The sequence below is a fragment of the Salminus brasiliensis genome, chromosome 7 (genome assembly GCF_030463535.1).
Source record: "Salminus brasiliensis chromosome 7, fSalBra1.hap2, whole genome shotgun sequence".
NCBI classification, from domain to species: domain Eukaryota; kingdom Metazoa; phylum Chordata; class Actinopteri; order Characiformes; family Bryconidae; genus Salminus; species Salminus brasiliensis.
The window spans coordinates 32,830,388-32,848,471 of NC_132884.1; the positions used below are offsets into that span (position 1 = coordinate 32,830,388).

General features: G+C 39.5%; 1 protein-coding gene across 1 annotated transcript; it reads left to right on the top strand.

Annotated features, from left to right (window-relative positions):
• Positions 1 to 1,755: 1,755 nt before the first annotated feature.
• ngfb (nerve growth factor b (beta polypeptide)) lies at positions 1,756 to 17,662 on the top strand. The gene is made up of 3 exons (XM_072683136.1): positions 1,756 to 1,843; positions 14,931 to 15,042; positions 16,838 to 17,662. Exon 3 carries the CDS (start codon positions 16,852 to 16,854, stop codon positions 17,455 to 17,457), a length of 606 nt encoding a protein of 201 aa, XP_072539237.1. The 5' UTR covers positions 1,756 to 1,843; positions 14,931 to 15,042; positions 16,838 to 16,851; the 3' UTR covers positions 17,458 to 17,662.
• The last annotated feature ends 422 nt before the right edge of the window (positions 17,663 to 18,084 follow it).

Sequence of the window (18,084 nt, forward strand, 5' to 3'; positions counted from 1 at the left end):
TTTAAGGGATGTTTGGTATTTGGTAGAAATAAGAAATAGATATATATATATTTTTTTACATTTTCGAGTTTTTGTAGTAGGCTAACTAGGAGACATTTAGATATTAAACTTAGCCTCACTTATGTAACCCAGTTGACCACTGTTTACATTGATGGAGACCCCAGCCCTCCTTCCACCATTTATGTTCTAAGACACCACTGGATCTTGAAGTCGCATCCCTGAACTACAGTTTATCTAAGCACTGCAAAAGCAGCTCATGGATGAGCAACTTATGGAATCTGATAAAAAAAATAGAAATCTTTTGATGTGGTTTCAGGATTCGCCTCAGGATGCTACTGAGAACAAGAAATCCTTTGCCAGTATCTCCTTTAAAACTTCACATTCTTTGGAAATCTGAGCAGTATTGACACACATGATTTCAATAGTGTTGGACCTCAGAAGCAGTTTTAATTGGCACTAAATTCACATACTTCCTGTGCTTATGTAATCTCTGAGAGGTCTTTTGACTGTGAACAGTGTGACAAGACTACAAACAAATTCTAATTAACCCAAGACTTTCACATTTTATTCTCTGCCAGTAGTCCATCAACTACAAGAAAGAATCAATAATTAAAAGTCTAAAACTTTAGAACAGTCTAGCCAGTGACCCCTGGGTCAGTGTAATGTGCATCAGACCACAATGTGGCCTACAGTGATCTGTCTATGAAGAATTGTGCAAAACAATATAAACAGATCAGCCATAACAATAAAACCACTGACAGGTAAGGTGAATAACAATGATTGCCTCGTTACAATGACACCTGTCATGGGGTGCATTATTAGGCAGTGACTTTGACAAAGGCCAAATAGTAATGGCTAGACAACTGGATCAAAGAATCTCCAAAATGACAGGTCTTGTTAGGTGTTCCTGGTATGCAATGGTTACCTACCAAAAGTGGTCCAGGGAAGAATAACACAGGGTCATGGATGCCCAAAGCTTATTGATGCGATTGGAACTCCCACCTCAAAACTAACTAACTAAGACTGCTAATGCTTTGAAGCCAGATACCACATGACACTTTCAATAGTCTTGTGGGGTCCATACCTCGATGGGTCAGGTTTGTTTTGGCGGCACAAGGGGGACCTATACAATATTTGAGCCATTTTGGTTGTTATGTTATGGCTGATTGGTGTATGTTCTTTGAGGTTCACATGACCTGTGTGCCACATGGTGACAGGACCTGTCACTACAAGTGTCATTGCATGGAATGCCAGTAATTGATGTTTGTCATTGCGTTCTTGAGCTGACTATTTTAAGAGACCAACATCTGCACTGTTTATGGCTTCCCATCAACAGCCACCAAAAGAAAGGCTACAGACCATAAACCAAGGCACTCTTTTAGACAGCTGCAATCCACAGCCTAACTGTACTCCAATGTCATAATTCTGTTACTTTAATTTCAGTTATATTGATGCTTCAGTGCAACTTTCACATATTGGAGTCAAGTGTGGATGTCATATTTAGCAGGTGGTCTCCTGCCCTTGAGAGCATGAGGATTCTAAATCGGTCAGGCACTAGGACCAGGGGCATCCTCTCTCCTGCAGAAGCACTGAGATAGGGACTCATTGCTCTAACTTTCGTACCAATCTATTTCTCAACAGCTACTACAGAGTTGTGCTGCATTGGATGAAAGAAGGATTTTGCTTCTCCAGATCTGGAATTTGGGATCATTCAGGCAAAATAAGATCATTCTGGAACTTAATCTGGAACTGGGAATATCATCAGCTCATATCAGTACTCTAGGAGGTGACAGAAAAGGCACTGGCAAGAATCACTAGAAGAAATCCTGGAAGAACATTTGAGGTTTGAGACACTTTTTCTCTACTACACTCATTTTACATGGCTTATTTGGAATCCAGCTCTAAAAAGCCACATTAAAAGCCTGTAACTTCTGACATGTGTTTTAGTCATATATATTTGGATTTAGTTTATCTTATATACATTTGCCAAAAAGTCCTTTGGAATGATGTCATTGAAAAACCATCTTGGGTTCCACGAATAACCTTTCAATGGATAGATTTACATTAGATGTGAGAGTGTAGAGAACTAAAGAACTTTTTTCCAACCCCTCTAGTCAAACTGACTCTGTGGATCTTGTAATAAGCTCTAGTTGCTTTGTAGATATAAGCATTGCCTCGCATTAGGCTTCATTTCTGCATGTCTAGCAGTTGGTCAGTTTCATTTTCACATTACTCAGGTCCTGTTAAAGGTTCTTCTCCAATTTTTGAACAGCTACCTTGTCTCTCTATGATTGCGGTTGTGTGAATCTATGAAAATGCCTGTAGGGGCAAATAGGTCCATAGACTTCACCAGTCTCATTTGTCCCATTGAGGGGTGGGGGTTAGAATGTCTCCCTCTCCTTCAAACTTCAGGCTCATCGGGTTACAATTGTGATTCGAACTACAGCAGACACACACTCAAACACACACACACACACTCAAACACACACACACACACACACTCAAACACACACACACACACACACAGCAAGGTATGCATAAGACTCGTGTTACCTCCAGTTATATAGCGTTGAGGATGTAAGATTGGCACCAGGTCAAATCCACTGCCCTTATGCCTAATATGATCAAACTCCTGACAGACTGTCATCACAATGCTCGTTATCATCACTCTGCATTATAACTTGACCACGATCAGGTCCGTCTCAGTTACGCCTCAGTCACTCATTACTCATTTATGAATACCAGTCATTACATCTCATTACATGCCTGGTGCACACATGCAAGCAATGGACAGGAGCTCCTGGCATTATTTGACATGTTGGCATGCTAAGATGGACCATTTGTGCAGCTTTTGAATATCCAGGGATCTGGATTTTTACATGAAATGTGATGTGAGGGAAACCTCCAAAAAGTTTTCTGACCAAGCAGTTGTTTGCTGTTTGGATAATTACATTAGGCTGTATGAGACAGATTGGCTGGTTCTTCTGCTGTCGTAAGTATATCTGAATGTTTGACCTGGTGTTTAGTTAAGGTGATCTCTCTGCTTATCTCAGTGGTCTACAGGTCAAACATCAACCGTTCTGATGTTCTCCAGACATTTAGATGTTTTACAAATTGAATTGTATATACCAAGCTGGCTTTTGCAGGACTTCACACTGCAATACACATTTAAGTTTCATACTTTAGAATATCAAAGATTGTGAAGCCTGAGCAATTGGGATACAGGTAGAGACCTCAAAGATGTAAAATATTTTGTGTCTGTTTATCAATACTTTAGAATAAGATCCCAAATCTGAGTATTATAGGTATCTATTTATGGATTATAAAATATTTGTTTGGGTTTGAGTTTTTTTTTATTAACATTTGTAGCTTGGATATGTTTGAGTCAAAGGATTCTGTAAGTTTCTGCCTTGAGCAGCTGATTTCTACTCTCTTTTAGTTAATGCGCTCTCCATTTGGCTGGAAATTTGAGAATTCTACCCACCATGACTCACCTAAATCATCATGCGGTAACTCAGGAACATGCATCCTTTAGTTTCACTAATCCTTCTTGCCCTTTTTCAGATGAGTTACCACAACAGTCTTGAGGGGGTTCACTGTGGCGACCTCAGGGCTTCCCCCTGCCGAGCTGGGGATTACCTGAAGAAAAACAGGAGAAACAGGAGAAAAGAAATGTGTGGCCCAGGATCAGCACTATAAAAATAAACACTCTGTGCAAGGACTGAGAGTCAATTATCAGGGTCCAGACTAAATAGAAATTAACAGCTGGACTGGCAATGTCGTAATGCCTTCAAAGAGGTGGTTGAAGTGAAACCTTTGTCAGTTGGAACGAAGGGGGAAAAAAAACACTATGTGTTTACCATAAGACAAATTGGGGAGCTCATGCCAAATTGGACTCATGTGCACTGTTGTGAGATATTGATGCGTTAGGGTGTAACGGAGTAGAGTAAACTCTGTCTCATGTTCCCTTTGAAGGTACCAGCCATGAAACAGAAAAATTGTGCTAACACGTGGCTTCAATTCTGAATCAGTCTGATAAATGCCACCCTAAATGTATGCATCATGTCCCCATGTAGCTGTAAATCTGAATTCTGATGTAAACTCTGTAGAGTATTTACAGTGTTCCCTCTGAAATAAGTGCAGGATATGCAGGTGTTTACCCCTGAGAAACTCTCTCACACGTTCTTTTTCCATTCTTCTATAAACTGTTGGAATATATTATGTGAGGCCTTTATCTAGGTCTTGAACCATAGCCAACATTCTCCTTCTTCCACATTATGTGATGCTGTTCAAGGTTTCCCCTGGTTTCAGTATGTAAAACAAGGAATATCCTCAGAAATTAATGAGCAAAATGCTTTCTTAGGACATGCTTAGAGAGCTAGGGATGGATTGCTACCATAGGATCTGTCTGGTAGTCCTATGATCTATGTTCTTTTCATAGATTATAGTTTTGTATTGATATTTATTAGACATTTGGTCATGAGATTTAAAGTGGGCATAAAATGTTTTTACAGCGAAAAAAGTACTTATAATAAAATAAACATTTGATTGATGTAGAAAAATGTTGTAATAAACAATGGTTTATTTTTAAGAATACATTGAAATTAGTATCTAATCCACTGATGATGCAGGGGACATGATCAGACACCAAATTTGTGTTGTTTGCTAAAGGCACTCCTACATGCACTGTAATTGGTATTTACCATCCATCTCCATTTAATAGGCCCAACATGTTTTGTTTCAGGTAGACTTTGCTTACATCTATAATGACAACTTTATATTCCAAAGTAAGACCTTCTGTTTGCGTACACATCACCGGAGGATGTGAGTGTGTGGCAGAGAAACACGTTTATATCACTTGCTTTAAGTCTTGTTTGTTTTAGTTGTGGATGAGCAATCTCCTGTGCTTCATGCAGGGAGGATTTATGCATGTCATCTAAACTTTGCAACTAATTTCAATATTTAGAGGAGCTGAAGACAGTTGTATACAGCTGCCACGAAGCGTAATGTAAATCTGAACATCTGGGACGAACTGTGGTATGAAGAAAACAACAGGGGCAGAGACCCTCTTTGCAACTACTAACCACACAGATTGAGGCTGAGTGTTTGTGAACGGCGTTCTATGGCGACTTGATTGTAGGCAGCTAAGCCCTAAACCACTTGGCTCTTTTCGTAACCCCTCCAGAGGCTTACGCTGAAATTGAGCAAAGCTGAGGATACATTCCTTTCCTGCGGAGCCAAACACTCCGCTATATGCTGAAGGTGATATCTGACATAGTGAGTCCAAAATCAGGTCATGTAACTTGAGAGACGTGATACAGACACTTTTGTGACAGGCTGTGAAATGAAAGGAAAGATCCTTAACTGTTTAAGATCTTTGGTGCTTTTCGCATCAACACCATCATCACTCCTGATGATGGAGAAATTCCATCACACTTCGAAAATGTTATGAAAAAGTGTGTCCAACATTACTATGGTTTGACCTCAGTCCAAATTCAGATCTTTGAATGTCTAGACCAAGACTTGATGGCTCCAAAGATATCATACAACAGATGACTTCAAGTCAGGACTATAGCCTGCAGTTCTGAAAGAGTGGAAAGACTACTATCTACCACAAATATGTGTCACATCTACAGAAATGTATCCACTATTTGAGTAAGTGATATCTAAGAAAAGAGTTAAGCACATGCTGAGTGAGACAACTAATGAAACTGTCCTGGCTACGTCAGAGCATTGAGTGGAGTTTACAGTCTGCCTTCCTTGGAGCACTTCATGGTCCTCGGCCATAAAGAGACATGTTTTCAAGACTCAGAGAATGAGAAGGTCTGTTTATTCCTGAGCTACAAAATAGTTTACACTCACCTATTCTTGATGTCGTTTCCTTTTTTTACTGGCATCCGGAGCCTTTTTTTCCAGTCTTGCTTGTACAGTCACCAACCAAAGTTCTGACAGTAAGTTTGTCTTTAGTTGTGCCAGACAAATTTCTCCAGGCCTCTTACTGCTTTCACAGAGCAGGTACTTTAAACTTTGTAGTTTTCGGAATTCTTTAAAAGACCATTACGTGATGTGGTGGCTTGCTGCCTGGATTTCATTGACAGGATCAGTGGAATTTGTTAACTGTAGTACGTGGAACAGCAGTATTCAAATTGTGCGTTGGGATACGCAGGAGCCTGCAATGCATGCCTTTAGAGGTTGCAAATATGTCTCTACCTGCAGATGCAATCTGAAATGAAAGTTTAGGTAACCCAGCTCAAACTGTACTTCCCTGTGAACTGAAAAAAAGTCAAGGGAAAATAAGGTGACGCAACCTTTTAGTGGTGTAAACAATACATTTTTCTTAGCAGGCGGGAAACATTTGGAACCTATGAATTCTGCCAAACTAGGGCCTTACTAAGTATTCACTGGCTGGATGCCCAAACCATTACATTTGCCATATTTGTTATGTTCAATATTAAAAAAAAAATCTGGGCATTAAATGTTGTGTAGTGAGTTTAAAGTCCAGGCCAGTCCAAGGCTATTGCCTTTCACTGACAGTTTCGGGCTCTGAGAAGAGAGCCTATGTATTGTTAATGGGTTTGTTTATGTACAGAATAAGGGAAGGGTTTAAAGTCGCAATCAAGAATTTTGCATTTGGCAGACACTGTTTTTGGCACTGAAAGAATACATGCTTTCAAAAACAAATGGCTTTGGCCATTCTTATCTGGGACTTACACAGTATTACTACAGTATATTATTGTTGTTCATATCACTTGGCACCAGAGAGGAATCTGCTGGAGAATGTGCGTGACTGTTATAATATGTAGCTCTACGCTAATTTCAGACAAGTTTGTCTACCCAGCAGGACACCACACTGTCACTTTCCAATCTGCTGCGTATAAGTAGTGCTAACGTAGCAAGGCTCTGTAAACTTCACTAAGTAAAACATGTAGAAACAGCACTCACTCTCCTGGCCTGAGACTGCAAAATGCACATAGATTGCCTAGAGGACAGTTTATCCTTAGAGAATATAAGTTTGGATGACCAGATCCTGATTTATGGCACAAAACAGACATGTACATTGATTGTGAATTCTACCTGGACTTGCTGGACTTGCAGCACATCTGTTTTGAATCCAGACAGTCTGACAAATGTGTGTCCTGTTATCAGGAGTCCTCGTTTACGGCCGTTATTTCCTGACAGTTATACCACTGTAATAGAGCTTTTTACTCATATTAGACACTTTAGGTAATAGAAACAGAAAGCCTGTCAGGGAAATGGAAAACTCAACAGTTGGGCTCAATTGCACGTTATTATCCTTTGTAGATTGTACGTTCAAAACAACGGCCATGGGGCAAAAAGGTTGTCTTGGTTCCCAGATTCCTAGCAAGCTGAAGCTAGCTGGCAGGTGAAGCACACTTTTCTTTAAACCACTTGGCCTAAAGCATCTGTCCATTTGGAGTGCATTTGCTCTTGGAATGATTCCTCCTGAATTTAGACACGACTTACATGATTGGTTTATCTTTCTGTAAATTGCCTATTATTTTAGCAGTTCTATTGCTCCCAAGCTTATTGTTATCAAATTACATCTACGATACACTGCCTTATTGTTTCAAGCAGTTAAATAAACTAGGAGGCAGTAAATACAGCCCCATTATTCCTCAGTGATGACAGCTTAAAACTTATCTTTTGGTCAGTATTATTTTGTTCTTCATATCTATTATGTTACATAACAGTGACAGATGGCTTTTCCCAGCCGGAATCCCAAGTGTCAGATAATTTAACCCACCTTAGACCAAGTTTAATACAGAACAGAGTCTTACTGTCTTTGCTGGTCCCAAATGAATGACACAATCTTGTGTCTCTGTGGAAAGTCTGTGATTATCCCAAACAGCTGGTTGTTTGGGAGTTGTTCAGGATTAGGCTTGTGAGATACGACAAAATTGTGGAATGTGTGAGCCTTCTCAGAGATGAACTCTCAGAAGTAAACTCTAATCACCAAGTTTTATTGTTTCTGGAAATGGCTCAACATCACCGCTGCAATAGTAGGCCACTGTTTTGAAAACAATGTTTCCTGCTGCAGGGTTGGGAATTGCTTTCAAAGTGTATTCCATTACAGGTTATTGATTGCCTTATTAATTGCAATCAGAAAAATAATCTATTATAATCACTACACAAACTCAGAAATGTAGTCCGATAATGGCAACCTGTTTGTAGGCCTCCCACCGGCTCAGTAAAGTGCCATTGACTATGTTTCTGCCCTGTTAAAGCTTTCCAAACATTGTTTATAGTTTCTGTTTCATTTATTTATTGAAAGTATTGGCCATTTTTCACCTCCTATTTCTTTATGTCTAAAAATGTATGACTGAAATTCTGCACTCTTCTGTGCTGGAGGGGTTTTCTGACAGCATTACACGCATGAGACTTCAAATCTAAAATTACATACATGTTCTGGTTTGAACCAGAGCATGAAATGTTTAACATGAGGTACACTAAGGGCTTTTCAGCTCAATCTGGAATGTTCTGATCTTTTAAATGTTGGAACGCATCGACATTTCCTCCTTGCCACATAAAATAGTCAGCTAACACCGTATCAACATCTAGATTTGGCCCTTGGGGTTACCACACCTCTAAGCGGACCTGCAACAATGCAGACCACACACAGATATGCAGACAGACGCACAACCCCTCTGACCTGTCTGTCTGACAGGGATAGCTGTCCTGCACATTCCTGAATGACGACCCTTCCCACGGCGGAGGTGTAGGTAGTTTACTGCTTGTCCACTTTCAGAGTGGTGGCACAGGTGTTTGGGGAGAACTCCACACTACTTTAAAGCCCTTTAGGCTGCTTGGGCTTCGGCTGAACCGCTGTAATAATTCAGGGCCATTTCCTCTTGTCATGGTCAACACACAAGGAATCAGACAGGTTTCAGTATATCACAGCAGGCTCCAGAAAGCTACTGCACTATTGGGGAATAGAAGCATGTCTCGATATTGCTCTTCATGACAATGAAACCAAGATGATTTAGAAGTGTTTATCAGTATTTGACCATATAGCGCAACATGAACTGCTGCCTTTGTTGAGCTGAGTGACTGATATGTTGCCAAGAGGAAAGGACAGCTCAGTCTTAAAGGGCGTATGTCATGCAAAACTGAAATTTCCTTAGTTTTTATGCAAAGTAGTATGAGTAGTATGTCCTTTGTGAAGACAAAAAAGTGACAATCATCCAACTCTGTAACAAAAATGTTGAATGGGTTGAATGTGACACGTTTGTAGCCATTAATGCTAAAATGGCTAAAGCCGCTCTAAGCTAGAAAACATTATTGTACAAAATGGCGCAGTCACATTAGTTTTTTTTGTTCAAGTAAAAACTATGACAAATATTTTCCTAAAAAACTGACAACTGTTTACTAAGACTTGAAATAGTAACAGGGTTGAAACATTGACCGGCTTAAGTTGAAAGTAAAAGTGTTTTAATACATAGTGAAGAGGGAACATAGATAATGACTCATAATGAATGAATGATGAGGTCATTGCATATTTTACTATACTTGTTTTTTTACAGAGGGAGAAATGACAGTGTTACGTGGTTGAATGAAGGCCTGAGGGACAACAGAAAAAGCTACAGTATTTAGAAAAATTATACACATACACATATACTTTGGACAAAAACACATTTTGTGAAGAACATCCTAGTTATAATGTTACACTAAAATGTGCAATATTAATAAACAAAATTTTACTTTTAATTGTCTACTCAAATGTGATATCAATCAGTAAGGGCATACCAAAATGCTGTGATTTGTCAGGAAACACAAGCTTAATTTTTAATGAATTAAATGTTTCTTTACACGTGAATTATATATATTTATATATAAAATTTTTACTGATTTCCTTAATTAATATTAACCATCTGTTTTAGGGACTTGAAGGGCGCCAAATCCTAAGAGTCACCCAACTGTAAACATTATTTATTTTATTTTTGTATAATAAAAAAAAACTACGTACTAAAGTCTGACATCTAAAGACAATTTGTCATTACTCACAGGCGATTGTGCAAAGACTGAGAGATTATTTTCCATCATGCTCCTGGTGGACATTTACCAGAAGAGTAACTGTTGAACAATAGAACAGAAACAGAATCAGCTTTGACCACAGCTGCCCCTGTGTGTGCAGTAGTTTGTTCAGAAAAAAGGAATGTAATATTAAAAAAAATACAAAGATTAAGTTCTTGTTGCCGCTTTGCTGCTTCCTGTTTAGTGCTGGAGAGAGCTCACCCATTGGTTATTCATAATGTCCATGTCACAATTTACATGAGCCAAGACTGAAAACTTGTGATAATATTAAACACGGATGATTTTATCGGAACGATAAAGATATAAAAGATGTATAAAAGATTGCTATCCTCACCATCAGTTAAGATGGCTATCTTGACCACCAGTCAAGATGACAGGAGTCCACTGCAACTGGATTTTTTCCAACATTGGAAATCTGTCTGCAGCAGTGAAATCGGTTAAAATGTTGTTTGGTATAAGGCTGGCATAAGCTGCCAAAACCGGTTTCAAATATTTAGGGCCAATGCATTTCAAGAGATCCATCTATTCCACCTACAAACATTTAATCTAATCACGCTCAAGGTACAAGAAGCATTTTTGCCTGAACTGACCTTTGAACAAGGCACAAAACAGGTCAGCTAACCAGAACAGAGGTAATTTACAGTCATTTACAGGTGTTGAATTCTGAGGAATAAATAGAGATAATAAAAATAGTCGTGAAAATCTAAATCCTGACTGCTTTTTATGTATCTCATTTACAAAAATGCTCCTCGGTTGCTCTGCAAAAATCATCAATTGCGTGGCAACTAATTTTAATGAGTACTGCACAGAGTAATTGGTGCAAAGCAAAAATAGTGCCTGTAATTATTTGTGATTTATTCTAGCAAAATTGGTCTTTCAATGACTAGACCATTATTTTGCCCTTTACTCATGTAAAATGTTTCATGAAACAAACCTCCTGTGTATATCTCCTTTCATTCCTTCTTTTCGCCATGCCTACAACACATCTAATTAATAACTATCAACTGCGCTCTAATGTTGATGGAAAAAGTCTTTAGCATCTTACAGCCCTAGAAATAAGAAAATGGCACTTAAACATGTGCTTACACTGTAATCAGTAATGTTGAGTGTGGTGTATGTGGGCTGGCACTGGGTGCTGTGGGCCACCAGCTCAGAGCCAGCACAAAGCCATGCTTCATCCATGAGCTCTTCCACACATGAATGCTCACACAGAGCTCGGCTGCAGGCACTGGCTTTTGCAGGCCTATGATGGTAGATAAGTGTGCATGTGTGTGTGTGTGGCTGCGACTGGAGGGGTTCACATTACCCTTTGAAACATGTGCCACTGGGGAACTGTTACCATATGAAAGCGCTCGGTGGTTTTAGAGACAGATTATTCCTTCTCTAGATCCTACGTGTCGCCGGGACAATTGGTGGCCATGCCAGAAGGAATGTGTTAAACTGACTCCATTACAGCTAATGAGCTCTAGGTCAGCAACTCAGGGTTTGCTAGACCACCTCGGCAAAGCCTCACATACACAGAAAGAACAGGCACACACAGTGATGGAATAGGATAATGGAATAAAAACACCACTGCTTCTAACGCTGCAAGAGTGGCATTAGTTTGACAAGCAAACGCTGGCACAGACTGTGTATGTCTGGGCAATGTAGACTGCAATGCGTGAGGATGGAGGGTAATGAGAGTTGGATAGGCTGTGCTTTGTACTGGGTTTTGGTTTAATTGTGTGGTGGCAGAAGTAGTCAAATTTAATCCAGTGTGGCCTGTGGTCAAAAGATGGGCCACCAGTATGAACCTTCTTACACTTACATTGCAGTTCTGTTTTATTTGGATCATGCTTCATTTAATGCAACAAAAAACGGACGGAAGCTTCCAGAAATGTTCCAGGAAGGATTCCGTCCACAGCCAGAAATGTTTGTGAAGCATTATCCTATTTTACTTGTTTGGTTTCCTCATGATGAATAGGCCAGTATAAGTGCCTGACAAACAAACCTGAATAAAGTGGAGATAAACAGCAAGAGCAGATGTTTTCAGTACAAAATGCTAAGCAGCCTAGCTGACCTTGATCTTGGATGAAGATGGCAAGAGAAAAAAATGAAATGACTTGGAAAGTGGGTTCAAGATTGGGGCATGAATAGCAGGAGCAGTAGTCACGAATATTACTCAACTAGGCAGTTAGAAGTGACTGAAGTGAAATCTGCATTTAGATTTATGACAAAGACATTAGTAATCATAGTTTGAAGATTATGGTTGAAGACATTCAATTAGAATGATGCTCCTGCATTAGTCATATATGTAAGAAAGTCTTATACAGCTCAGGAACTATTGTGTTACTCTAAACACTGCATTAACAGTGTAAATGTCCAAATGTTTGTGGAAAGCCCTTATAATGAATGCATTTTGCTACTTAAGGTTGGTCCTATTGCTCTCACAGATATGTAAATGCTTACACACACAGCTTGTCAAGTCCCTGTAGAGAAGTATTGCCAATAGTCCTAGAACAGGACTCTATTGGCACCATGACTAATACCAGGTGTGGGATAGAAGGGTATAAAGCCTCCCAAGCATTGAGCTGTGGAGCATTGGAACTGTGTCCTCTGGAATGATGGTGCTCCATTCAGTGCTTTTTAGATTAGTCTATTTTAGTATTTTTAGATTTTTTAGATTAGATTACAATCTAATTGAAGGCTGTCCCTGTATAGTAGAGACAGTCACTCCAACAAAAGTAAGCTTTTTAACACAAGAAGAGACAAGGACTGAGCAGGTGTCCAAAAACCTTACTACACTATGTAGTGTAGTACAGTGCAGTGTATAATTGGTCTCTCTGCAAAAACAAATACACATTTGAAGGTTCGGATGAGACCACTTGTATGATACACAGTCATTCTGATTTCTCACCTTTACCATCCATGAGGGGTCACTGAATAGTTTGCATATGCTATTTTGCCTTTATAGTCACCAGATCCTAGCCCAGTTGAACTCAAGGGAGGTTTTCTGACATGTTAAGACAGTGGTCTACACCACTATCATTAAGACCAATAGAGGGGATGTCTTATGAATGAAGGGTGCACCATCGCCCTGGTTCCATTACAGAGGCATGTAGAATAGTTCCGAAGGAGCAGTAAAGCTGTTCTGGTGGCTACCTGACTAAGAGATCCTAAAACTGGAGAAAACTTGTTGTACACTTTATTGCATTGTGGATTCTATTTTGAATGGATAAAATTATTTTTTTTTGGTATCAATATACATTCCTTTACTCATAACAACAAAGTTACAATGTGGAAAACGTTGTGCCAGCAATAATTGTGATAAAAGATGATAATATAATACCATATTAATACAATTGCACCCATTAAAGAGCAATAAACATAATTCATTATTCAGAATAATCAGACATTGGAAATGGAATTTTAAAAATCTTAAATTCTAAATATATTAAACAAAAATAAAATAAAACCACTGTTTTTAAATTATTGTTTTCCTCACTATGTAAACAGAATTGATATCATGTTAATTCACTGTATGATAAGTCGACAATGTATTTATTATGACAGGCCTATTAGAGACTTGAAAATTAATCAGTAATCAAACACTGAAATCTATCACTCTCAAAGGTATTCAGATAGGTAGTCAGGTTCATCATGTCTTGCTTAATTTTTTTTAATATGTTTCTAGAACTTGAAATCCACCTGATACAATTTAAAGCCATGAAGTCTACGGAACTATCTGTGGATCTCCGTGATCAGATTGGGAAACCATACATCAGGCCAACGATATAGTCAATATCTAAGCCTAATAACTAAGACCACAGTGGTCTTTAGATTTTTATTTAAAGAATGGCACAATCATGAACCTTCCCAACATCCCAACAGTCACTCTAGAGTTTCAAAAGTCCTGTGACGTGAGAACCTGTTGGACAGACAACCGTCTCTGCACCACTCCAAACAACAGGTCTTAATGGCAGAATGGCAAGACGGAGGCCACTGTTGAAGAAAAGGCAAATGACCTGCTTGGAGTCTGACGATATGTGGAAAAAGATTCTCTGGTCTGATGAGACAAGAATTAAACCGTTTGGGCAGGACAGCAAGCACTATTGTCTGGCAAAAAAACAGGCATTGCACATCCCCTGGCTAATATAATCCCTAGGGTGAAACAAGGCATTGGCAGCATCATGTTGTGAGAGTGCTTTTTACTGGCAAGGACAGGAAGACTGTAAATGATTATGGGACGGATAAATTGAGTCAAAACCTTCTCCAAAATGTATGCAAACTCAGACTGGGGTGAGAGTGTACCTTTCAACACAACAATGATCTGAAGCATGCATCTAAAAAGACTATACTGGAGTAGCTTCGGGCAAGTCTCTGAATGTCCTTGAGTGGCCCAGCAAAAACGGAGCATCTGTGCAGAGACCTGAAAATGGCAGTTTACAGATGCTTGCCATCCAATTTGATGGAACCTGAGATGTTCTGCCATTAAGAATGGGATAAACTGCCCAAATCCAGGTGTGCAAAGCTTGTAGAGACGTATCTGAGAAGACTTGCAGCTGTAATTGCTGCCAAAGGGGCTTCTACAAAGTATTTGGGAATAAAAGATTTAAGAAGCTCTAAAATCATGTTGTTACTTTGGCATGGACGGTTAAGTGTAGATTAAAGGGTAGAATGGCTATTATATCCATTGTAAATTAATGTAAAGAATGTGTTGTCGTTCTCTTATAATGTTAATACTTATGAAAATCAGTAGAGAAAAAAATCTAATTGCAGTGTATTAATAAATAAATAAATTTAATAACCATCACAAATAACCATTGAATATGATCTTAGAAACGTTTCAACTGTTGAGGCTCTTGCAGTAAATTATGGTGAATTTCTGTCTGAAACAGAAAGCTTGGGGGAGATGATGAGTTGATGGTGGGTGCTCAGACCACAATGAACCGACAACAGTCGCCCTGAGGTCAGACTGGATAGAACAGTTCACCTGGGCACGTCTCACAGGTAAAAACACACCCACACCAGCATTTCACTTCTGTTTCTAGTAATTAGGTCAAGTAATGACAAGCAAAGACATTTACACAGCGTGCAGTTCTGAATTTCATATTTTCTGTACAGTTATGGTGCAGGGCGTTTCTTTAGACCTTCAGACTAGGTAAACACAATAAACACAGCAAGTACAAATACAGTTGCAAACTTTGAAGGAACATGTGCTTAAGCCCAATGCTTTGATGCATGGAAATAACAGGGGACAGGCCTGTGACATGCCATCATTACAGTAGAAGCTCGACAGTCATGTCATGCAGATTTTAAAAGAAAAGCCGTGACTTCCTGAGCCAGCCTGTCACAACAAAGTCACTGCATGTACAAGGCCTTTCTCACCTTCAAAGAGCTTCAACATCACTCAAGTCTCAAATCCTGTATTTACTGTAGAAAAATTTGCATTTGAAAAGTGAAATTCAAAAGTTTATGTTTTTATGTTACATTACCTTTATGTTTCTGTGGAAGTGAGAATATTCCTAACACTTTTAATCCCAAGGTTTTCTCAGTCACATATACATAAACATTTGAGGGTTTTTGGCTAAATGTTATAGACTTGTTGAGTACTTCCCAAACGTCCTACCCTGCATGGCCTCTTCGACTCAGGAAAAGCTTGTTTACTTATCTGATTAGTTGGATCAAGTGGGAAAACTTAAAAATGTGCTGAGCTGGGGTACTCTAGGACAGAAGTTGGGAATCAAGTACACTACTAGCCATCTACACACTTTGCAAAAATAAAGATGCTTTAAAAGGTTCTTTAAGTGATGCCATAGAAGAACCACTTTTGGTTTGGTGGTAAAAGTGAGGGAGTGTGAAGAACCTTCTAAATTACTTAGACTTGATTTAAAGTCTCTTTATATTCACACATTTCTTCTTGATGGAACCAAACATGATTCTTCTGTGACATCGCTCAGAGAACCTTTGGAAGCACTGTTATGTGCACTACTCATAGACTGGATATGGCTAAGTCTTATACAAATATCTGGGTGCTTGCATAAACCACCTGCACATTCCTTGTTTCTTCTGAAATCAAGGGTATTAAAAATATTTTTTGTTGCTTTTGTTAGAGTAACTGTTCAGGAAATGTTTTCTATTAGATTTTGGAGCATTGCTGCGAGGATCTGCTCCACAGTGGAATGTTGGGAGGCTTTATGCACCTCTAGCTGATGCCTGGTGTTTATCTGCTCCAGAGAGTCCTATTTTATTGGAAATACTTCTCTACAGGGACTAGGCACACTGTGTATGTGTATGTGTGCATTTGCACATCTGTGTCAGCAATGAGTGCAATTCAAAATAGCTGAATGCGCTCATTAGTAGGGATATCCACAAACCTTTGGACAAATAATGTACTTGTATTGAGATTAAAATGTAAAGGATCATTTTGCCCCACTTCAGAAACATATTAGGCTTCTTAACTACTCCTTTTGGTTGAAGTTAATACTTAAACATTTACAAAACATAAATAGTAATAAATGCTAATGTTGGTTACCAAAGTGACCAGTGAAGAGTTTTGTGTAGGCACGTGTTAATCTAAGGTCAGTTTACCCACAGGAATTGTTTACTTAATGATTATGGGATTTTAATTACTTAATGATTTTATGGGAAGAGATTTTACACAGCTTAATTATAAGGAAAAAGGTTGCAGTAGAAAACAACAGTAAAGGCCAACATTCACTGGTCACTGCTGATTACATGCCATTTGTGCTGATTACTGGTTTGTGACACGTTTCAGTTTGTTGTGGTGATGTTTTTCATGCAGGTCCCGGTGTGCCCATGCAGTGGTCCATGCTAGCCCTGCTGCTCCTGTTCTGCAGCCATACTTTGGCACTGCGAATGGGTGACGTCTGCCCACAGAACGGCAACCAGGAGCAGCATGGCACCAGGGCAGCCCAACCCACGCATACTGTTGAACCCAAACTCTTCAACAAGAGACGCTACCGCTCACCCCGCGTGCTGTTCAGTGAGCGGCCGCCTGATTCCGAGCCTGCGGAGCACCATGGGTCAAAGGGCAGGACAAGGCGGCGGGCTGGACAGCCCCAGCATCGCGGCGTGTATTCAGTGTGTGAGAGCGTCAGCTTCTGGGTGGGGAATAAGACCAAGGCAACGGACATCTCTGGCAATGAGGTGTTGGTGTTGCCTGACGTCAATATCAATGATGTCCGGAAAAAGCAGTACTTCTTTGAGACCACCTGTAGTGGGGCCAGACCTGCGGGCTCAGGCTGTCTGGGCATTGATGGACGACACTGGAACTCGTACTGCACCAACTCGCACACCTTTGTGCGGGCATTGACTTCATTCAAGAACCTGGTGGCTTGGAGACTTATTAGGATCAATGTGGCCTGTGTCTGTGTGCTCAGCCGCAAGTCCTGGAGACAGTGATAATCTACCTGCAAGCGGCCCACCTCTGCTCTATAGCCCTTATGATAAGCCAGTGAACGCCAGCCTTATGGATTCTAATCACACCTCACCATAACAGCCCAGGAACATCTAATAGATCCTGGCTCTCATGCTGATGTTGTTATGTGTGTGATATTCAATACACAAAGAACTAAAGGGTTTATGAAGAAGGCATTTGTTCAATATGCCTCATTACTGTCAATCATATAATGGACTTTATATGACTTCATGTCAAGTCATATGGTAAACATTATAGCAGAACAATTTACTATGCTATTATTTTTCCTGATGGACAGTAATGGTTGCCTCCATGGTAACAGCATGAGGACTGCATGTATTGTACAAATGTTGTTATTGCTATTGTTATTTATTAAATCTGGAGCATTATGTGGTGTCCTGAGTAAGAAATGCTGCTTGTGTTAAACACTACCCTTCAAAAGTTTGGAATCAATGTTCACAATGAAATACATCCCATTTAGTTATATAAAACCCCTTAGATCCAGTTCTAATAAGTGTCTCATATGCATGTCATGTGCAAATTGTGAATCTGAATAAAAAGAAAAAATACATTTTGATGATGTTAAACCAATTGATGAAGCTATAAAGCAC